The sequence below is a fragment of the Leptonychotes weddellii genome, chromosome 4 (assembly GCF_054177405.1).
Source record: "Leptonychotes weddellii isolate Sample4059 chromosome 4, ASM5417740v2, whole genome shotgun sequence".
Classification (NCBI taxonomy): Eukaryota; Metazoa; Chordata; class Mammalia; order Carnivora; family Phocidae; genus Leptonychotes; species Leptonychotes weddellii.
Window position 1 is genome coordinate 141,222,737 of NC_138372.1, and position 24,443 is coordinate 141,247,179.

Consider the following 24,443-nt stretch of genomic DNA (forward strand, 5'->3'; position numbering starts at 1 on the left):
TCAGGATATTTCCTCTTTAAATAGTGTGAGTAACTATAGCAAAAACTGCCAGATAATCTGATTGTTTCCAGTTTTCCACTATTATGCTTCAAAGAATCCTTATCCAGGTATCTCTACATGAGCAAATAATTCTCTAGGACATATTTTTCTAAGTAGAATTGCTAGGTCAAAAGACAAAATTCCACTTTAAATTTGACAGACACTGACAAAAATATTTATACCAATTAATTTCCATTAAGTCTTATGAAAGAACCTTATACTCCATGACTCTGGAAAATTGGGATGTTCTGTTTTTTAAAAAACTGTTGCCAATTGTTTTCCATTTCCTTATTTACTGAGATTGAAACATTTTTTCCAATCTGTTTACTATTTCTTTTCCTATGAATTGCTTTGTTATATCATCCTTCATCCATCAGAAATTTTTCTTATTTAAAGATTCTCTATGTAGTATAAACATGTACCTGTTGGGGGTATGTCTATAATGCAAGATAAATGTACAGATATCCGCACCCACATTCTCTCCAATAGCTGGTGATGTCAGTCCTTTTAACCTGTCATTAGTTGGTGTGAACTGACATCTCTCACTGTGGTTCTATGCACTTCCCTGAGGACTAATGATATTGAACATCTTTTCATGTGCTTATTGGCCATTCTTACATTTTCTGTGAAGTGTCTGTTCAAGCCTTTTGTCCATTTTAAAAAACTGGGTTGTTTTCTCAAGTTATAAAAATTAATTTTACGGCGCCTGGGTGGCTCAGTCGGTTGAGTGACTGCCTTCGGCTCAGGTCATGATCCCAGAGTCCTGGGATCGAGTCCCGCATCGGGCTCCCTGCTCTGCGGGGAGCCTGCTTCTCCCTCTCCCACTCCCCCTGCTTGTGTTCCCTCTCTCGCTGTGTCTCTCTCTCTGTCAAATAAATAAATAAAATCTTTAAAAAAAAATTAATTTTATATTCTGGACTCAAGTCCTTTGTTAGATATATGTATTGCTGATGTTTTCTTCTAGTTTATATGGATTGCCTTTTCATTTTCTTAATGGTATCTCCTAATGAGCAGAGGTTTTTAATTTTAGTTTTGATGAGCCTAATTTATTTTTCCCTTTATGTTTAGTGTTTTTAGTGTCCTCTCTAAAATTCCTTTGCTTACGCCAAGATATTCAACAATGTTTTCTTCCAGTATTTTAGAGTTTTAGCTTTTACGTTCATATCTAGGACTTATCTTGAATTCATTTTTTTGTGTTCTCAGGGATAGGTCAAGATTTTTACACTTACTTGGTTTTATCATGCATGGAACATCCTGGTCTGGTCATCCTGTACCTGTGGAGATTTTGTTCAGCTTTGCCCTTAGTCTTCGGTGAATTCTTAATTTTGGGACATTGTCTTTACTTATAATATACGACATTTCTGTGGTTTCAATAAAATCCCAAGGTATTTACCAAGCTCCTCAAACTCAGCAGGTTTCAGACTTCAAACTCTGCCTCAGCTGCAGTGCATAGCCACTGAAATCCTGGAGCAGCTCTTTTTACCAGCTTCCTTAGCATCTCTTAAGCATGCACAGTTCAGAAAAGAGCAAAGAATTTGAGAAGAATTTATATGCAGATATAAGGGCTTCCTACATTGGGGCTCTCTCCTTTCCAGGATTTGCCTTTTCAATTTCCATTACTCTGACAGCCTCAACTCCACCCTGTGATACCACCTCAAGCCCACGAGACTTGGTGGTCTGTCTGAGTTCTAGTTACTCCACTCTGCATGGGGAGCTAACAGGAAGCAAACGTATCTCACCAGGGTGGATCCCTTCTTTCAAGGGTTTAATTCCTTCCAGTTTCTGCCAGCTTCTGATTACTTTCCAGGACCTTTGAGTAGTTTTTAAAAAACTTTTATCCAAAGTTGATAATTGTTTATGGGTGGGCTAGTCAGATTCAAGCTAAGGACTCCCTTAATACACTTTTATCCACTAAAATGTTTAAGATTGAGGAAAGCAGGATCCTTCCCAGAACAAAAGAAATGATCAATCAATATCTATTCATGTATACACTCTTGGATTTGGTTTGCTAGTATTTCATTTAGGATTGTTAAAATACATTTAAAAGTAAAATTAGTTTTCAGGTTTTCTTTTTTTATGTTTCACTGTAGTTTATATAACAAAGACAATGATCACAAACCTGTGCCCTGTGCCTGTTTAAAGTATAGCTCTAGGGTAGAAATTTTCAATTTCTTCATGTTTTTTTTAGTAATCAGCTCTCCCTACACTTTTGAGTCACATTTGGTAATTTAAATTTTTGTAGAAATTATCATTTTATCTTGATAGTAAAATTTGTTACAAAGCTGCAAATAGTACTTTCTTACATTAAAATTTTTTTTTCATATCTGTGGGCTTTATATTTGCTTGGATCTTCTATGGAGATAAGCACAGTATTGGCAAACAAGGAGAGTTTCATCTCTTCCTTCCCATTTGTCATATTACTCATTTCTATTTATTGTCTTGCTGCATTGACTCAGGGTTCTAGTATAAGCAGTGAAAGCATGCATTCTCATCCTGGCCCTTGGTACTAAAATTAACTTCAATATTAAGTTTAAAAATTTTTTTAACAGATACCTTTTATCAGGTTAAGGAATTCCTTATCTATTCATTTACTAACACCTGCCTGTAAAACTACTTGGGTTTAGAATCTTTTTCTGAATGTTGATTCAATTTCTTTAGTGAAGAATCAATTCTTGAATCAATTTTGGTAATATACATTTTCTAGAAAATGGTCCAATTCATCTAACTATATAACAGTGTTACCATAAACTATTCCTAATATTCCCTTATGACTTTGAAAGTCTCTATTATTGTATTTATAATTATAGACATTTTTGCTCATTCTTACTAGTACCTTTTCTCTTTTTTCTTCAGTCTTGCCTTGAGGTTTGTTTATTTTCCCAAGGTTTCCAGAGAGCCAGTTTTTGTTTTATTGAATCTTATTGTTTATTCTTTCTATTTCATATTTTCTGGTCTTACCTTACTACTTTTTCTACTTAAGATTTACCATGTAGTGGGGCGCCTGGGTGGCTCAGTCAGTTAAGTATCTGCCTTCGGCTCAGGTCATAATCTCTGGGTCCTGGGATCAAGCCCCGTGTCAGGCTTCCTGTTCAGTAGGGAATCTCTTCTCTCTCTCTCTCTCCCCCTCTGCCCCTCCCGATTGCTCATTCTCTCTCTCTCAAATAAATAAATAAAATCTTGGGGAAAGAAAAAAAGATTTACCCTATAGTTTTCCTTCTATACTCTTAAGTAAATGCTGAGTTCATCTATTTCCCATTCTGCTTATTTTTTTTTTTTTTTTTTAAAGATTTTATTTATTTATTTGAGAGAGCGAGAATGAGAGAGAGTACATAAGAGGGGGGAGGGTCAGAGGGAGAAGCAGGCTCCTCGCTGAGCAGGGAGCCCGATGCGGGACTCGATCCCAGGACTCCAGGATCATGACCTGAGCCGAAGGCAGTCGCTTAACCAACTGAGCCACCCAGGCGCCCCCATTCTGCTTATTTTTAAGTCAATGCATTCAAGCTGTGAATTTTTCGCTAAGTACTCTATCAATGTGTTCCAACAGATTTAATATGTAATATTTTCATTATGGTTATTTTAAAAATATTTTATGAGTTCCACTGTGATTTTCAGCATTAGTGCAGGAGTTATTTAGGAATATGCTTTCAAACACATGGGTTTCGTTGTTATTTCCTCCCAGTTTTTTATTGTGGTTTCTTATTTAACTGCATTGTGGTCAGAGAACACAATCTGAATAATGCAAAGTCTTAGAAATGGAATTCAGAATTCCTTTGTGGTTTTATAATCAATTTTTTTGTAAATGTTCCATATGTTTTTGAAAACAATGTATTTTATCTATTCATTGAAATAATATAAACATACACATATATAATACATGTTCCTACTGGATCAAGCTTGTTAATTTTTGTTTATCAAATCTTCTATCTTTACTATTTTTGTTTAATCTATTGAATTCTGATTAAAGGTATGTTTATTAACTTCCACTAACTGGATCAGTCAAACTTGGTAATTCTCCATATTTTGTTGCTTTGCATGTATTTTAGGCTATGTTATGAGGTATACAAAGTTTACCATGATTCCAACTTCCTAGTGCATTATTTCATTTGTTACTAATATTATAAGCTCAATTACATCTAATGTTAATCTTCCTACACTAGCTTTCTTTTTGTATCAGTATTTCCAAAGCTTATCTTTTTCTATCACCCCTTACTAAACTGTGTTTGTTTTGTTTTGGGTATGTTCTTAGAAGCCCTTTATAGGAGAATCATACCAATCAACAAACCAATAAACCTGATCAGATGGTCTTTTAAATTTAAATGAGTTTTTTACTGAACACCCCTTCTATTAGGGGAGATTTTTCATTTTCCTCCTTTCCTGTGTTCTTTTGTATTCATAGGTTTGGTTTTTTTTTACGTTTCTTTTACTTTACCATATACTCAAGATTGCTATCTGTTTTTTCAGTAGTTACCTTTAGATGTTGTAATTCAAATACTAAAACATACATTTGTCCTAATAAAGTCCAAGTAAGAGTATTCAGTGTTTCTATTCTCCTCTCAAATTCTCAGATTTGGTGGAAATATTTACAACCTTATTTTCACTAATCTCTAACTGAAATTTGGCATTTCACTTATGAATATAAACAACAAATCATGATAGTATTTACAATACCTGTCACTCTGTCACCAGCAGAAATCACAGATAATTACATATTACATTCCAGTTTTAATAGATATCTAGAATAACTATTTACACTGAAAATCACCTTGAAATTACAGTAGCTGTTAGGACGATCACTTACTAATAATGTTAATAAGCATATATTACTATATTACAAACTGGTAAAAATATCTGATAGCTATACTTCAATATAATTGGTTCCCTTTGTAATAATATGTATTATGATTTCTGAGTTTAAAAACATTCTAGGAAAGGATCTATAGGTTTCACTAACTACCAAAGTGTTCACAGGATAAAAAATGTTAAGGAAAAAGTCCTGATGTACTTGTGATGAGTACTGGGTGATGTGAAGAATTGTTGAATCACTATATTGTACACCTGAAACTAATATAACACTGTATGTTAGCTATACTGGAATTAAAATAACAAAAACAAAATAATAAAGTTTATCATGTCTGGAGTAAATTTGTGTTTGGACTCTGTTGGCTGTTTTTGTTAGTATTAATATTTTCCATACATTCCAGAAATAATGCTCATTCTGTAGAAGCTTTTCTGGTTCTCTCTCTCTCCTTTTAATCTACCCTCTTTCTGTGTTCCCCCGTCTGTGTTCTGTAGCTACATCCACCTGGGTCTCCATTCCAGAACAGTCTTTACATGGTGGTTCAGAGCATTACAGATCCTGTCGTGGAGTCAGCAGGTAGCCTGGTTAAATTCCTATTTGTAATGGTATGTCCTCCCACCTCTTTAAGTTTTCAGCCCCATATAAGTTCAGGCAGTGGTTAGTGGTTAATGCAAGTTTTTTTCAGCCTTCTATTTTTTTTTTTAATTAAAAAAACTTTTTAAATTTTTATTTAAATTTAACTAATTAACATATAGTATATTAGTTTCAGAGACAGAGCTCAGTGACTCATCAGTCTTATAAAATACCCAGTGCTCATTACATCACGTGCCCTCCTTAATATCTACCACCCAGTTACCCCATCCCCCCGCCCCGCTTAAGCCTTCTTTCTTGAGCAAAACACCCTGACTCCAGTCCTTGGCTTCAAGCATGGAATTAAAATCCAATTCTCTGTCTCCTCTTGTTAAGACGGCCTTTGTTGATTTTGGTAAGTTTCAAGGGAGAGGAGTAAGGTAAAAATGCCTTCATGTTACAATCTTTAACCAGTTTTATAAGGAGAGCTCTAAGTTATTGCTTATACATCGTTCATAAAATTTTAGTTTCCCTCTTTTATCTAGATTTTAATTTTATTTTAAACTCAGGAATGAATGCTTTCTTTTTATCAAAATGTTTTATTTTATTTTTTTTTTTAAAGATTTTATTTATTTATTTGAGACAGAGAGAATGAGACACAGAGAGCATGAGAGGGAGGAGGGTCAGAGGGAGAAGGAGACTCCCCGCCGAGCAGGGAGCCCAATGCGGGACTCGATCCCGGGACTCCAGGATCATGACCCGAGCCGAAGGCAGTCGCTCAACCAACTGAGCCACCCAGGCGCCCTGTTTTATTTATTTTTTTAACAGAGAGAGAGAGCGAGCGAGAGAGCACACGTAGGCAGAGGCAGGCAGAGGGAGAGAGAGAAGCAGGCTCCCCACTGAGCAGAGAGCCTGATACAGGGCTTGATCCCAGAACCCTGGAATCGTGACCTGAGCTGAAGGCAGATGCTTAACTGACTCAGCCACCCAGGTGCCCCTATCAAAATGTTTTAAAACATCTCTCTATTCTAGATAATCATATACTTTTTCTATGACTTGTTCATATGGTAAATTAATTTAGAATTTTCTAATATTGACTCACTTTTATGTCTAAATGAGCTGCATCTGATCATGGTATAAATTAAATTTCTTTTGAACAATTTAAGATTACACCAATATTCACAAGTGAAACTTGACTGTCTTTGTGTGTATGTGTGTGTGTGTAGATCTTTTTAAAGTTTGGTATTAAATGATAATGATTTCAGTAGGAACTAAGACAATTACTAAAATCACTTTCTGATCTCATTAGGCTGTGTAAATCCAAATTCATCAACTTTTTCTGGAATTTAGGAAATTTTCTTTTAGATGTATGGCTTATCTCTAATTTTGTTCTGCATTTTAGTATTGTGCTTGGTTTTAGTGTTTCTTTGTAAAATCTCAAGGGCCCAACACATGATCAGAACCAAATGGCAGTATTCCATGTAGCCTCCTCCGTGCTGGCGAGAATTTCCAAGTTTTATGGAACTGAGCTGGTAGGTGGGAAATATAATTTTGGGGTTGGATTTTTAGGTTGAAAGATAAAAATCTCTAAAAACTCTAGTTTTATGTCGAAAGAAATCCAATACGAGGAATCCCTATGGTAAAAATGCTATTTTGTAAACATGTTTATACTTAGTCATATTATAAGTAACAGAAAATAGGCATATTGTCCGGGTCCCAACACTGGCAATGCAGAAGGATCACCTCAACAGCACACGCTAGCAATCCATCAGGCGAGAGAATCACACTTCTCACAGAGAACAGTTTCTACACGAGCTCAGCTTCAGTGTTCCAGAAGGTGTGGCCTGGGGCAGAACGGGCTAGAGCAAAACGAACCAGATGGCGCCTGTTTTATGGCTTCCTCAGAAAAAGGGGGACTGAACACAGTTGTGTTTCTCAAGAGACACTGGTTGTCTCATTAGTTAAGGGACATAAATAAGGAAGATGGATGAAACAGACAAAGGGGATTAAGAGGTACAAACTTCCAGTTGTAAAATAAGTACGTCACAGAGATGAAAAGTACAACACAGGGAATGTGGTCGATATATTACGGTAACATTGGTGACAGACGCTGACTCCCTTATCACGGTGGGCACCGAATAACGTAGAGAACTGCTGATCACTACGTTGTACGCCTGAGCTAACAGAACGCTACGCTAATTATATTTCAAAAACCCCCGCAAAAGTAGGCTAAACTCACAATCTTATTTTGTAAAAATGTAAGAAGGGATTTGAGTCTGTGATATGCCAGGTCTCTTCGAAATCTGAAATCCCATGCTTCTCCGCACAAAGACGCTGCCCGTGAGAGAACGCCGAGGACGCCTTTGTGCTGCTGCGGGCACTGCCTCTGCCACAGGCCATGATTTCGGACTGCTCTTTCCGTTCCGGCCTCAGCTCTTCGTCAAGGCACAGTACTGTCTTCTTTTTCTCCCCTTCCGGCAAAGTTTTTTTCTAATAGCCTTGATATAATTTCCTTAAGCAAGCGTTATCTAGTTCCACCGAATCTTTTCTCCTTAGTATCTTATCCCCATAGTGCTTTTCTGCAACTTTAAATATTTTTAAAATGAATCTTAAGCTTTTTTATTTATATTTATTATAATCTTAAACTTTTGTTTATTTCTCCTAGGAGCCTCTTTCATTTTGTATTCTTAACAAAAGTTCTTGTGTTTCAAAGTTATAAAAAAAGAGATTTTTCTAGACACCTTGTCAGCTCATTTCAAGTCTTATATACACACACACACACACAGGAAAACACTACCATCATGTTTTAGCTTGTTAAGAGAGAGGACTCTACTAATGAGACTAAGGTTATGGGCTGGATCTCCAGGTGGATTAGTGAGTTTTGTTTATTTGTCCCACAGCCAAAGATTACACTCTTGTTCCTAATAAGCTATTTTGCAAATGTGCACCTTTTGTTAAAAGGGGATTTAGAAGAACATGGGTGGCTCAGTGGAAATCCATTATCACCATCAGAAAAATACTCAAAACACATACCCTTATAGTAGGGGAAGGACCTTAATATGGTATTGGTAACTATATTTTATTACATTTTTAGAAAACTGTCTTTTCATATAACTGCATGCTGAGTGATGATACTTGGAAACTGAATTTATATTTTGTAATATATAGTAATTCAGAAAGGTATCAGAATTACCTTATAGTAATGATTTCCCCTGGGTTTGCCCGTATGAACCAGCTGCAGTTGATTTTGGCAGGATATTCAGAAGGCCAGCCTGGGCTTGTGATTATACCACTTGGTGCTCGAATTTGTTCTGGTGTCTCTCCACAAGCTGGAAGAAGCCAAAGCAATCTTAGCTAATTATTATACTTTAAAACAAAGCAGGAAGTAAATCAGTGTTTATTTAAAAAAAAAAAACCCCACACTTCAGGCATCAAATCATACACAATAAAATATGCTAACATCAACCTTAAAGATCTTTTATTATTCCAGGAAGAGATTTTATTTTCTTCCCTTTTAGTCAAAGTATTTCATTCTAATTAAGTACATATTTGGGGGAGGCACAGAAGTTTTCATATTGGACCTTTGAATAACAGTTTAAGAGTCAGGATAACTAGCTTTAGCCATGGCTATTGGCTAATCAACTTGTTCCATTTATCTTTTTTCAAAACTCACCTTTTAAATTCATTTTCTTTATTATAAACTAACTATAAAGTTCAATGTTTACTGAATTACTGTGTTTAGATCCTTAAGAGTACAATTTTGGTTTTTCGACTTTAAATTAAAAGACTATTATATAAATTGTCTTCTGAACAAAATTATGAAAGGAAAGCACATATAAACACAATAGTAAGATGCTGGATTGTTACGAAGTTAGTGGATGATTGGATAAAGACAGCAAAGCACTATACTTCAAAATTACTGCAAAGTAGTTCTTTAATCTATTCTGTTAATGTTTCTAAATTTTATTACAGGGAGATAAATGAATCCTAAATTATTTTAAAATAAAGGCTTGAAAAGGTGACTAAAATATCATTATGTGATTAGATATTTGAATATTATGAAGAAATATAGAATAAGCTTAAACTACTGCCAACACTCTCCTGGTTTATTCTCCTTGCATTATCTTGAACTTTCAGAGTGATACAGTTCACACCTTACCTATCCAGAGGTCAGCAGATAATGTGACAATTTATTCTCCCTCAATTTAAAAAATAGTCATTGGGCTACAAAAAAATACATGATGAATGTTTTAAGTTTTCAGTAAAATTTAAAACCTTAGAACCTCTTATTTGATGTAATTTCAACATATTAGATTATTTGATTATTAAAATAGCAGCAGATTAGAAGCAGCAAATTAAAAGTGAGGAAAATAGTTGCCAGGGGTCCAGAGACAGTTATCAGAAGTAATGGGGGCAATTTTCAGAATAAAAAAAAGTATGTGCTGAACTCAAAAACCATGACAACTCAGAACATGTATAATACTGCCTATCTTCCAAAAGGTAAGAGAAGACTCTCCTTTCATAATACTTAGTAGTCATGCCTAGCTAAAAGAGTTATTGAATGAATACATGAATCCTTGCAAGCAAAGTGCCTGGGGTAATATGTGGCCTAAACTTCCATGCTTTTTGAGTTCTGCTGTTAGTTTAAAAGTTAGTTAACCCAATTTATAGATAGGCAAGTATCCCTATTACAATTATAATTTTTAAAAATGGCCCTTTTTTTTTAGTAACAGAGGTTACAGTCCATTCAGTTAAGGTTAAAATGCTAAGAAGTATACTATACAATTTAAAAAAGTTTTTATCTATAATGATCAAAATAAAGCAAGCTATATTGCTGAAAGAGTCGATCCTTATTTCTATAGAATAACCCATTCCCTAAAGAAAAAATGGAATCTAGGTTTTAAAAGTATACTTTACTGAAGAAAAAGTGTTCATGCCTAAAATGGGTCTACCCTGGAATTAGGTACATTGCACCAAAGGGATCTTGTTTTCAATCACTGTTAGAAAACAGACTCACAACACAGAATACAAGGATATAATATATCAAGAGCCTACTACAGATCTTATTGCCCACTCAGAGTTGAAGCTTCCAATTTTTTTTTGGTTAAATTTCATTAAGAGTAAAATTTCCCTTATAATTTTTTTTACATTTTGATGAATGATACTTTAGAAAAAGACTAAATTTACCTAAATGTGAGCTTACTGACAATGAAGTGCCAGCGGTTTGCTTTTAACTTTGCTCTAATGAATTATCATCATCATAATTAAAGAAAAGATACCCTAAGTAATTTATCAGAACTTTTTCTTTCTTCGTTATCACTTGCCAAAGCATTTGGGAGTAGTATACTAAAGTAAAAACCAGGTAGGAATAACTTATGGCAAAGCAGACAATTTGTTAGCCTTTAAATAAATGGATAGAGTACTTATAGGGGAAAAGCTAGGAAGAATTTCATTAGGTTTTATTAGGCTTTGTTTTAAATTTCTCCCCCCTGAATACCTGAGAAACCCATAGGTGGTGCTCTTATACCAAAAACTAAGTTATGTTCTGATATGGATGCTCAAAAATACTATCGTGATTATTTTTTTTCATACAACTGCCCCAGGAGAAGATACACCACTCATAAATAAGAATGGATATTTTAAGATTTAGTACATTTCTAATTCAATAAGTACTTTAAAAACAAAATGATAGTATCATGTTTCTCCCTTAATTGGTTATGAACACATATTTTGATTTAATTTTGCACATTTGTGACATGACTGAGTTTGGCATTTAGTTTCAAAACCAGCCGGTGACTTTTTATCAACACATTTTTTGCATGTGCAATACATTGGGCATGTAGATAAATATACTCTAGAACAACCATAACTTCTTCCTTTCTCTATTTAAGAAAGAATAAATTCAAATGCCAAGAGGAAGTAACATTAGAAACCATTAAGAAAGTTTTCTGTCCCTTTTTGGTTAAGAATTTGGGTTAAGATATATATATCTGGGTAGATTTGGAATCATAAGATCTAGATGCTATCAGTTCTACCTGCCATTTACTGGCTTTGTCATATTGTGAACTACTAAACCTCTTTGGGTCTTGGCTTCCTTATGTGTTAAAATAAGAGGTTGCTATTTGAATACCTTTAAGGTCTATTTTAGCCCTAAATCATGCCCACCCTATCTCCCATCATCAAGATATATTTCTACTACATTTCTTTTTTTTTTTTTTTAAGATTTTTATTTATTTATTTGACAGAGAGAGACACAGCGAGAGAGGGAACACAAGCAGGGGGAGTGGGAGAAGGAGAAGCAGGCTTCCCGCTGAGCAGGGAGCCCGATGCGGGGCTCGATCCCAGGACCCTGGGATCATGACCTGAGCCGAAGGCAGACGCTTAACGACTGAGCCACCCAGGTGCCCTCTACTACATTTCTGATGGCTCATCAGGATGTACTCATAAATTTTTCCTTATTTTTTCACTTTTCTTTTTCTCTTTGGCCTACTGAAACCAGACTTCCAATTCTTAATGTCATAAAAACCTTGCTAGCAGGCAAAACCATCATTGACCTCACTGCTGAATCGAAGGGATGCTCAATCCCCATCCTACTTGATCTCTCTGGAGTATCTAAGAGGGATTTGTTTTTTCCTGATACTCTAGTACTTTGACTTTGCTGACATCACTTCTCCTGGTTCACCTCCTACCTCAGACTGGTCTGTGTCAGTTCTCTAGTCCTAGATCATCCTCTTCAGCCAGCTTCTGCCTAGGCTGGTGTTTGCAGTTCATTCCTAAGCCTTCTGCTCTCCTCACTCTCTGTGGAAGGTCTCATTCCCTCCTACCATTTCAACTATGCTCTACAGTTCATGGGTTTAAGATCTCTAACCCAGAGATTTTGCATAGTCAAACGCCCACTGGACATCCCAACCTCAAATTCAACACGATCAGAACGGTGTGTATGTCCCAAATCTTTCTTTTTATCCTTTATTCTGAATCTTTATTGTCTTAGGCATCAGCTGGTTAAAGGAACAGTCACTTTACCTAATTCAAATAAAAAGGAAATTTACTTTAATATTACAGGCGATTTCAAGGACTTCCAAGCATAGGAAATAAATCAGGCCTTAACAGCGACTAAAACTAGAAATTTCCAAATCAAACATTGAGACCGCCTTTATCACCTCTTAGGCCTGCTTTATCTCCCAACATCTACCCCAGTCTTCCAATTGACTTTTTCTGAGTCCTCTATTTTTTTCCTTATTTCAGTGTCTTCTAATGATTTCCCATTCCTAACTCATTGTAACCCTTCAGCTCAAGTACCTATCATCAACTGTAATTTCAATTTTTCTTAGTTTATTAATGTTATTCATTTTATATCTTTTTATATGAAAGATCTGTGGTGTTATTGTTACAATCAATTTGATAATACTTAAGCCTCCATCCCCTCACTTGTAAATAGGGATTAAAACACTGCCCACCACCTAGTGTTACAAAGGTTAAATACAACTGTTATGGTAAAGGACTCAGCACACTGCTTGGATTACAATGAACTGTCAAGAAATAACAGCACATGATATACCAAGTCAGACTGGTTGGTAGTAATGCCTGGAATGGCGGTAGTGAGATGTGTTCAGACTAAGTGGGAAAGAGCCAGTGACTATTCGTTTAATATGTACTGGGCACCATTATGCTCTGGAAAGAATGAGAAATTATGCCACCAATTAACTGGTTATCTGACATGGGCAGAAGCCAGGGTAAGGATAAGGTTGGGATACATACCCACAAAACAATGCTTTAGGAAATGAATCTCTTTTTGTTTTGAACTAAACTATTTATATAATTCTGCTAGTTTGAATGTCATCCATCCAGGCTTTGACTATACTCCCAATTTGGGATATACCAAACCTGACATTCTTTTATCTACATTTATTCTACCCATTCCTTCTCTACTGCTTATACGTAATTAGTTTAGCTATAGTCTGATTAATTCTGCAATGAGAATTAGTTAATACATAACAGGCAAATAGAGAAATCTTGTCAGTATAATGCAAAGTTGTGATCAATTTTATTTTTAGCATGTAAATGATTTGAAGTATCCAGAAGAGGGTGCTTTCACAGTTTAAGAAAAAATATAAAAACCCTATAGAATGGCCTTCCTTTATTGCCAAGTGGTTACTTTACTAGCTTAAAGAACTGCTTGACTTTCTTCTATATTAGTTTATCTTGGGAGGTTGCAAGTACAGATGGGGATGTGAAGACATTTCTCTGCTATAAAAACAAAACAAAACATTTTAATAAAGGTTATCTCTGAATTATATATATATAATTATATATAATTTATATTATATACATATATAATTTTTTTTTTTAAAGATTTTCTTTTTAGGGGCATCTGGGTTGGCTCAGTTGGTTAAGTGTCCAACTCTTGGTTTCAGCTCAGGTCATGATCTCAGGGTTGTGGGATCGAGCCCACACACTGGGCTCCATGCTCAGCGGGGAGTTGGTTTAAGATTTTCTCCCTTTACCTCCCCCCGCCCCCCAGTTCACATGCACATGCTCTCTCTCTAAAATACATAAATAAATCTTTAAAAATAAAATCTTTAAAATTTTTTTTTATTTTTAAGTAATCTCTACATCTAATGTGGGGCTTGAATTTACAATCCCGAGATCGAGAGGGGCATGCTCTACCAACTGGGTCAGTCAGGTGCCCTGAATTATATTTTTATTTTTGATTAAATTGTTCTCCTAGAAGCAAATGTCTTCAAGGAGTAAGTAGGAAGCCCAGAAGATACAGATGCAAAGTCTGGACTGATTCTAGGTATACATGTCAGGGATACTTGACTGTTGTTAGCATTTGGATTGCTATTTTGTCAGGGCTATCCTTACAAAGCTACATAGTTGTAAGTGATGTGTACCAACACTACTTTTCTCATAAGCCCTGTTAGTTTAGTGTTTAATTTAGCAGATTGTGAGATTTTCCAGAAATGATTTATATTTTAGTCTTTGTTCATTTTGATTCCTTAATAGACCTCTTAACAACCGGTATCACTTCTGGTTCTTGGAATACAAACATCTACAAAAAACATATCTACCTAATTTACTCTGGTCAGTATCTTTAGATATAAACAAGCATTCAAGTATTTTAGATGATGATAATTCATTATTTCTACTTTTGATAAATTTCCCATAACTTCAGAAACAGAAACTCCCAAGTTAAGGAGGTTCCAAATGTTCATTCAAAAGACTGCAACTTTCCACTTGGAGAGCATCTTCTCCATACAATTATGTAGTGATTAGGTTATCTGATTAGCTCTAAAAAGCCTATTTAATTCATAGTGGTTCTAAGAGGACAACTGGAATGAAAAAAATGAAAGAAAATGGCATTATTATAATGCTAGTGGTTAAGCTATACTCAAAGGCTAAACTAAATATCTACAGTTTTTAACTTATCCTGTTTGTTATCAATTAAGAAAGGGAGAATTAACTGAGGAATGAATAGGTAGAGATTCTCTGATGGTGTTCTCAATAAGATTTTGATATTAGTCTTCAGGTTTAGAATACAAAGATCTCACTGCATAGTTTAGAAAATGACAAAACTGAGAAATACTTAAGACTTCATATTTAACTTGATACCATTTCAATAATGTCAAAGAAAAGCAAAGAACTATGGTTTTAAGCTAGATTAATGCAACATAACTATCAAATTTAAAGAAATCATTTAAAAAATAGGAAGTGTTCAAATAACCTCTATTTCACAGGACACATGGTAGAGGAGAGGAGAGAATGACTTCAAAATAATGTCAAAGAAACTGCCCTTCAATTTGAGATTTCATGGTTTTAAAGCCCGAGGAAAAAAAGAGGCAGGCAAGGAAATTTATGATTAGAACTGAACTACCTGTGGGGCACCTGGGTGGCTCAGACAGTTAAGCGTCTGCCTTCAGCTCAGGTCATGATCCCAGGGTCCTGGGATCGAGCCCTGCATCGGGCTCCCTGCTCAGCGGGAAACCTGTTTCTCCCTCTTCCTGTACCTGCTGCTTCCCCTGCTTGTACACTCTCTGTCAAAAATAAATAAAATCTTAAAAAAAGAAAAACAAAAAACAACTGAACTACCTGTAAAAGGAAACAAAAATGACAATTTCCTGTTCTACAGATGAAGAATTGGGTTTCTTTTCAAAACTGACAAGAGTTGACACTTTATGACTACAAGTAGTTTAGACTAAAAGTGACATGGAATCTTTGGGCCTTTGGTTTTAATAAACCACAAAACTGAGATGCAAAGAAAAATCAACTATGCTTTACTGACCACTGAAGTACCTAAAATACGTATGTAAAGCACACGAAAAAAGCATGTAGAGAATTAATGCTCTCATGGAAATTGCAGTTTTGTAATAATGAGATATGCTTATTCATTTAGTCCGAGAAACATATAAACAGTTATGAGAACATACAAAACAATATAGTCCTGAATGATATAATACACTTTAAAGTAATTATAAATAATGCATCATATGGGCATATGGTATTATTAAACAGACACAAAGAGCCACACATACAAAAAGCCTGCATTATATTGGTATAGAACAGAGAGGGCTTACCAGACTATTAACACAGCATTTTTTTTTCACAAAACAGAAGTAGGCAGAGCCAAAGTAAAGAAAGAGCACATTCCAAATCAGAAAAATTTAATGACCCAATTCTGTAGATACCAGTCAAGCCAATGTAAGCTACTATGAAGAGAAGTGATGTGATGCAAAGAAAGAAACTGGTGAGGCACAGAGGTCAGCTAAGAAGTTCCTCTAACCTGTAAACTTTTACTTCACGGAAGTGTCACTATCTAACACGAGCAAGAGCATGTTCAGTCTGTTTATAAGCACAGGACGGCATTTATAGTCAGTGGCGGTCACTATGATTTGGCTGTCTCATTTTTCAGAGTATGGTGTTTTATAAATATTAACTCCATTGCAGCTGATAATACAAAAGCAATTCCAAATGTTGAAAACACTAGCAAGAAGAAATTAATTCCAATGGAAACAGATGTACTTAAAAAAAAAACAAAAACGCCATCTCTTAGATAAAGCAGCAGCAAAGGGTGACTACTGAATGGCCACATAGGGTGTGAGAAAGAAGATTCTGAAGGCTGATGAAATCACATGATATAGGGAAAAGACTGTGCCTGCACAAGCAATACCAGGCATTGAGACATGGAAAATTAGGATATGCAGACAGATGATTAGCATGAAAACCAGACACCTACTGGTCCAGTTAATTTAGGAGAAGGGCAGCACTTTGAAACTTAAAGGTTAAGTGTGGTGCATAAGGCTGAAGATGAGATTCTTGTTGCAAGTCCGAGGTTTATGGTTCATGAGTTGAAGGACGGTGCATACAATCAAAGGGAGGAGTGTGTGGTCAGGCCTGTGGATTCCATGACTAATAATAATGTTGCTGCCTAATAGGTACTTTCTTTCTTTTTTAAAGATTTATTTATTTAGGTGGGGGAGGGGCAGAGGGAGAGAGAATCTCAAGCAGACTCCTCACTGAGCACAGAGCCCAATGTGGGGCTCCATCTCATGACCCTGAGGTCATGATCTGAGCTGAAATCAAGAGTTGGATGCTTACCCGACTGAGCCACCCTGGTGCCTCTCAGGTACTTCCTTTTAATTCTTAGTACTATTTAATTCTCTTCTTATTCCTATTTAACAGACAAGAACGAAACGGAGGCACAGAGAAATCGATTTTCGTAAGATCACAAAAAAGCTAGTAAGTGTCACAACTGGGATTTGAACCCAGGCAGCAGGCTTCAGAGGCTGCAGTCCTAGCCACTAAGACACACTACTGCCCTAGAGAACTCCCTATGACACCTGGAATAATTATCAGGAAGACAGAGGGAGCTGCCTCAACAGAATTTCAGTAAAGATAAAAGTAGTTTATTTTGGAAAAAAGTTCTCTCGGTCCTGTATTAACACAGAGAGAAAAGGTTTTAAAACTTCTAAACACTGGTTCTTATTTACTACAAATCTATGTAGTGACTGAAGGCAGGACTAATCTCCTTCTTGGTTTCTTTGGAAGAGTATTTTAGGACCTACCTTTAATAAGGAAAATGTACACACAGGAGTTAATTATAGGTAAGATGTTGAAGGCACGGGGTAGAATAGCAGCAATAAGGGGATGTAGTGAAGGCTGAAGGAGGTATTTTAAAGGAAAGAGGAACAGAGAAGGGGAAAGGCAGGGAAAGCTGGAGGACTAACAGAAGATGGTAGTATTCTTAATGTTAGACAGTCAGTTTAGAAAGCAAGCATGTTGAGTATGAAGTCTATGGGTCACTGAGAACACCGGGCGAGTCTCAAGTGAGCATCAGAATCCAAAGATGAATGAGGTGCAAGAGTGGCCCTGTGTCAGGCTGTCCTCTATGACACAGCTAAGCCCTGGCAACCTCCATAGGAAACAAAAGAAGCCCATCGTTAGGAAGAAACAACTTCAGTTTGAAAGTTCTCTTCTTGCAACTTGACTGGGTTTGTTGCCCATCCCAATGTCTTGATTTCTTTGACCTTTTGTTGCCCAGACTCCGTGAATACCTGGTATCTGAGCTGAGGTCTCACATAGTATAAATGTCAGAACAGTCAGCACACTGAGGGTGGACAGAACTGGAAGGAGACAAAGATTGGACATGGGTAGTATTCCCTTAGATTTACTCTACATTTTATTCCAATTTTTTCAGAAACTCAGAAAACTGAACTTCCGCTTTTATGGAAATATTTACTAACACTCTAACAGCAATATTTACTAGTCTAAGATGGGAAGGTTTTTAATTGTTATTTAAAAGGTAAGATCAGTACAAGCAGAAAAATTTATATTAAATCTATCACTCACACTCAGGACTCTCAGTATTTTCAAACCTATTACTAAAAATCACACATTTCTACTTTGAGCAGGAAATCCTACATCTAGCTGCTTATAATTAAATGAATATTCCTTTGCATTAGCACAGACACTTAAGAATGAACACAGCAATGTATTTATTCCTATTATTTTGTTTTTATTTTTATTTTTTATTTTATTTTTTTTTTAAAGATTTTATTTATTTAACAGAGAGAGACGTAGCGAGAGCAGGAACACAAGCAGGGGGAGTGGGAGAGGGAGAAGCAGGCTTCCCGCAGAGCGGGAAGCCCGATGTGGGACTCGATCCCAGGACCCTGGGATCATGACCTGAGCCGAAGGCAGACGCTTAACGACTGAGCCACCCAGGCGCCCTCCTATTATTTTAAATACTGTTTTTTTTGAGGACCAAAATATTTCATGCGGTCTTTAGCTCTAATCAAGGCAGGTAACTCCTTAGTTTCTTGAGGGTCACTAAAGTCCAGAACAAACAAACAAATAATGATCAAGGGCTACATGGCAGTAAAATAAAATACATTTTTTAAAAAGTCAAAAGAGGCACAAAATATAGAAAAAGGAGGAAAAACAGAAAAAAAAAAACCCATACAGTTTTTCCAGTTCCAATAGGGTCATGGCACAATATGAATAAGATAAGGAGAGTACCCTTAATAAAACTATCCAAGCAGCTTTATCCTAAAATTTCTAAGTAGTAAGAGTAATTCTGAGTTTTGCCAGCAAAGCATAAGATAAGGTAAATGGTGGAAGATTCAACCTTTTATACATTTTTCTAAGGGCATAAAAGGGCAATTTTTTTCCTGTTAAGGGCATAAAAACTATTGATATGGTACCTATATTTCCCAATTTTAAGTACTACAGAAGATTAAAATGCTAAGCAAGCTACTACTTTCATTTCCTGAATGGGAAAAAATATTAATTTTGAAGTTTACTGTGATTCTTGCTAGAAAAATAGAAGAGGCAAAGCAGAAATCAGCACCTGAGCAAACATAAATTGGCCTTGATGTTCATGGTTTTTCTAAGCCATTTTTATCAGCTTTGACATAGTTTTTTTTAGTATAAGCACATCCTTCTCCAGGACTGTTCTAGTCTTAGTGTCTTGTCAAGAGTGATACCCAGAAATAAACATACTATCCAGAGTGTGTTTAAAAGAGGAGTAAAGAAGAACTTCAGGGGCGCCTGGGTGGCTCAGTCAGTTAAGTGTCTGCCTTTGGCTCAAGTCATGATCCCAGGGTCCTGGGATGGAGGCCCTGTCAGGCTCCCTGCTCCCCTCTCTCCCTTTGCACGCCCCCCCACTTGTGCTCTCTCTGTCTTTCTCTCTCTCTCAAGTAAGTAAAATCTTAAAAAGAAGAAGAAGAACAACAACAACAACTTCTATCTACTTTGTTCTGGATACTGTATTTCCAGTACTGTAGTTTAAGATCAAATCAGCTCTAACTGACATGGAACTATTAGTCAACTGAAATCCAAAGTCTACCCTGCTCATCCGCCAAGTGACTGGCTTTTGCACAAAAGCTGCACAGTACATCCAATTCAAATTCAGGCCTTAGCAAAATCACAAATAATTAACACGCTATCACACTTTGAAGAATTATTCTCAAAGTAGAAAAAGAATTATTTTCAAAGTTACAGAATAGAAAAGAAAATGTCAAATGTTTGAATGCAACGTATTATACCTTCACTGGATCTGGCCCACTCACTCGAGTGGGTGAGTTTTACTTCCACCATCTAAGCATCACACACTGCTGTCAGGTTACAACCTGTTCTGTCGAAGGTCTTGGGTGCTCACACTTACTGTTCTGATGCTGAATTTATTTACTGCTTCTTATAATAACGTAATATAAAATTATATAATAATCTTGCTATAAATATGCAACTGTTTCACTAAAGACTTGATAATAAACGAAATATTATGATTATATAATATAAACTATGCTTCATATAAAATATATTATTGTATAATAAAACATTGTAAGTAATATTTAATTATATACTATGTAATGCTACATATAAAAGTGTAATACATAAAATTATAATACTACCATTACTTACTTTTCTGAAAGTTTCAGGGAGTGCTCTACTCCAGAAACTTAAATGTCTCATAAATAAACTCTCTGAACACAGGCAATGCCTTTATTTATTTTTTAAAAATATTTTATTTATCTGACAAAGACAGACACAGCGAGAGAGGGAACACAAGCAGAGGGAGTGGGAGAGGGAGAAACAGGCCTCCTGCCAAGCAGGGAGCCTGATGCAGGGCTCCATCTCAGGACCCTGGGATTACGTACGACCTGAGCCGAAGGCAGACGCTTAACGACTGAGCCACCCAGGCGCCCCCAGGCAATGCCTTTAAAAATTAATAGTATCCTAAACTATGTGTGTGTATTATTTTTTAAAAAATGTACTCTGTCTTGTATTCTATACTCACTTTATTCATTTGAAGGACAGTTTCTTGGCTTCACATTGTTCTATTTTTTTATATTCTGAAATCCTAAAAACCCTAATGGGTTCAGTATCACCTAAAATATAATAAACTTTCCTCCCTTTCTTCATTTAAAACATGGGTAAAAGACACACCATATAATACTGGTCAAAAGAACTGGTGAAATTCTTTTAGTAAGCTTAGTAGGAGGTCCAGTATTTGACTGAATAATTGAAAATAATATTAAAGTCACACAGGAAAGGTACAAAGGACCACTTATACCTGCTGCTTTACTCATGCAACTTCTCTGTATTTAAAAAATAATTGTAAATTGCTATCAAATAATTATAGTTTAGGCTTTATTTCCTTTCATAAGATTTGAAAATTCTAGGATAATAGAAGTGTTATCAGACTGGATGATCTTCCAGGGAAACTTCAAAATACCACATTACAGTATTTAAGCCTAAAACAGTGGTTAAAAACAAAAGCCACTTTACTACAGTGCTCTACACTAATGCAAAATATTACTAATTAATTTGTAAGCAAAATAATTGCAATTTAGAAAAGAATATATCCTAATTAAAAAGGCACAACTAATAATTATTTGTTTTAAAGGCTTATAGGATCAGCAGTGTGCTAGGCCTTTGAGTACTAAAATATAAACTGTAAAATGCAAATACACAAACATAAAGGTGATGACTTTTTAAAAAGATTAATTAATTAATTAATTAATTTGACAGAGAGAGAAAGAGGGAGCACACACACAACCAGGGGGAGCAGCAGAGGGAGAGGGAGAAGGAGGCTCTCTGCTGAGCAGGAAGCCCGATGCAGAATTCGATCCCAAGACCCTGGGATCATGGCCTGAGCGGAAGGCAGATGCTTAACTGACTGAGCCATCCAGGTGCTCTGATGACTTTTTTTTTTTTTAATTATTTATTTTAGAGAGAGAAAGAGTACGTGCATGGGCAAGTGGAGGGATGGGCAGAGGGAGAGAATCTCATGCAGACTTCCAGCTGAGCAGGGAGCCCAACTTGGGACATGATCCCAGGACCCATGAGATCCTGACCCTGAGATCACAACCTGAGCTGAAACCAAGAGTCAGAAGCTTTAACTCACTGAGCCACACAGGTGCCCGGATGATGACTTTAATAGAATAAAAATTCTGACAAAACAAAAGGAGAACAATACTTAAAAACTACTTGAAATCTATTTTATATACTCTGCTAATTCAGTTAATATAAACAAGGATCAAGAAAGAAACTTCCTAACTTGATATTCTCTTTCTCTGATCCCAGAAATGTGGCTTTGCCTTACAAAAAATTCCATGTTAAATATAAAGTAGACTCAAGATCAAGCTAACCTCAGCTACAGATGTTATAAGGTAGAAATATCTAGAAGCTGCATCACTGATGAATTGGGAATAACATGTTAATCCTCGTATGTAAAAACTTTCTATTTGAGAAAGCAGCAAGCTCCAACATCTGTTCCTATTAGCAACCAGAAAATCTTTAAATTTCAGGGTAGTTTTGCCTAACTATAAAAGAAAGCCAATCTCATTCTCTTATTCTTTGCAATGTCACAACTCTAGGCCATGAATCAAAAGTAGAAGTAAACAATTACATTTCTGAACAATCTGGGGAAAATAAAAGGTTGGGACTTTAATAGAAACATAGTAAGATAAAGTTAAATGAGAAAAACATGATTATACCCAAGGTAAGTGTTCTCACTCACTGCAGATAGCTGTGTAAATGGGTACAATCCATTTTGAAAGCAATCTGTCAAAAGGTTCCTAAATTATTTATGACCTTTGATAGAGTAATTCCCACTTCTAGAAATCTATGTGAAAAAACAGTCTTAGAAATAAAAAAAAGGATAGATATATATTAATATGTCCCTTGTAACATGACCGAGACTAGGCAGAACCCATTGGAAACAACCCATTGATATGTTTAAAAACACTAGAACATAGACACTGAATGGAAACTTTATACAGGCATTAAAATAATGGTTATGAAAAAAATGTAGTCTATAAAATGTTAAATAGAAAGTGCAGAAGACAAAATTAGTTATAATTTAAATGCATATACCATTATTTTTAAGGACAAATAAATTAAAATATTATTATGAATTATACTAATAATGCAGGGTTAATGGGTAACTTTCTTTTTATTTTTTTAAAGATTTTATTTATTTGACAGAGAGAGAGAGAGAGAGATCACAAGTAGGCAGACAGGCGGGCAGAGGGAGAGGGAGAAGCAGGCTCCCTGCTGAGCACAGAGCCCGATGTGGGGCTCGATCCCAGGACCTTGGGATCATGACCTGAGCTGAAGGCAGATGCTTAACCATCTGAGCCACCCAGGCGTCCCAATGGATAACTTTCTTAATCTTTTTGCTCTTTTTCCAAGTTTTCTAAATGTTTAGTGAACCTTGTATAATAAATAAGTAAAATTTGTGAAAGAAATAAAAATCTTGATTTGTAAGTAATAGGGAGGGCATAATCAAATTATTTCTAGAATTGTCGATTCAAATAAATATCACAGATCATAGAGTAAAATTCAGTTTAAAGTAGTAAATTTAAAAAGTCAAATAGATTAGTTTAATTTATGCAACCGTCTTGTTATAAATCAATCTAATCTAAAAAATGTCTCATTCTATGCAGCAGATGAGCAGTAACTTAGGTATTTTAAAAGTTTAGACATTTAAAGAACATGAGACATTTGATTTAGACATTTTTTAAAAAGAATGTTAAAATAGCCTTCCTACTCTCTCAACATATACAATTAAATTACTTGGCAGTTTCTAGGATATGATTTCATGATTTTCACATGAAAATTCACACAGATTTACAAAATTACAAAAATACCATTTGTCTTTTCTCCTTTATTGTATATATGAAAGCAGATTTAAAATTCTGGACAATGGCAAGTTCTAAATAAAAAACATATAGAACACACAGATTTACAAAATTACAAAAATACCATCTGTCTTTTCTCCTTTATCATAGATATGAAAGCAGATTTAAAATTTAAAATTCTGGGGTGCCTGGGTGGCTCAGTTGGTTAAGCAACTGCCTTCGGCTCAGGTCATGATCCTGGAGTCCCTGGATCGAGTGCCGCATCGGGCTCCCTGCTCGGCAGGGAGTCTGCTTCTCCCTCTGACCCTCCCGACCCTCCCCCCTCTCATGTGCTCTCTCTCTCTCAAATAAATAAATAAAAATAAAAATCTTTAAAAAAAATAAGTAAAATTTAAAATTCTGGACAATGGAAAGTTCTAAATAAAAAACATATAGAAAATAAAATTTTATCCAATAATTTTTCCCTGTTTTAAAATCACCCAATATATACTTTTTGATAATTTATGTTTTCTTATGCCAAAACCTGTACTGTAAGAACCAGCAAAAGGATTAAGACTTAACTCTTTTGGTAGAGATTGAGGAGGAGGAAGACAAAAATGAATAGATTAGAAATAGAAATAAATTATCCCAAGCATAAGAACCAAAAATATATTATCAATCAGAAATAGTTCCCATATTACATCAAGCTAAGAAAATAGTATTTATTTGTCCAAAAAAAAAAAAGAAAAAATAATTCCCATAATTTACATGAATTCTCAACTGGTGCTATTCATAATAAAATAAGAAAAATTAATACTGTCATTCACTACTCACTATTGTAAATAGGCCTTTTATAAATTCATCATCTTACTTAATATGCATATTATTCATCATAGGATTTACCACATTAAGAC

The 24,443-nt window shown here is 35.5% G+C and overlaps 1 protein-coding gene across 2 annotated transcripts in view; it reads right to left on the bottom strand.

The window, feature by feature from the left end:
- The window catches only part of LRP12 (LDL receptor related protein 12), a 73,265-nt gene that overhangs the window by 11,157 nt on the left and 37,665 nt on the right, over nt 1-24,443 (bottom strand). For both annotated transcript variants that reach the window (XM_006729608.3, XM_006729607.3), the window contains one exon: nt 8,601-8,736. In XM_006729608.3, coding sequence (XP_006729671.1) covers nt 8,601-8,736 — 136 coding nt within the window. The remainder of the gene's footprint in view (nt 1-8,600; nt 8,737-24,443) is intronic.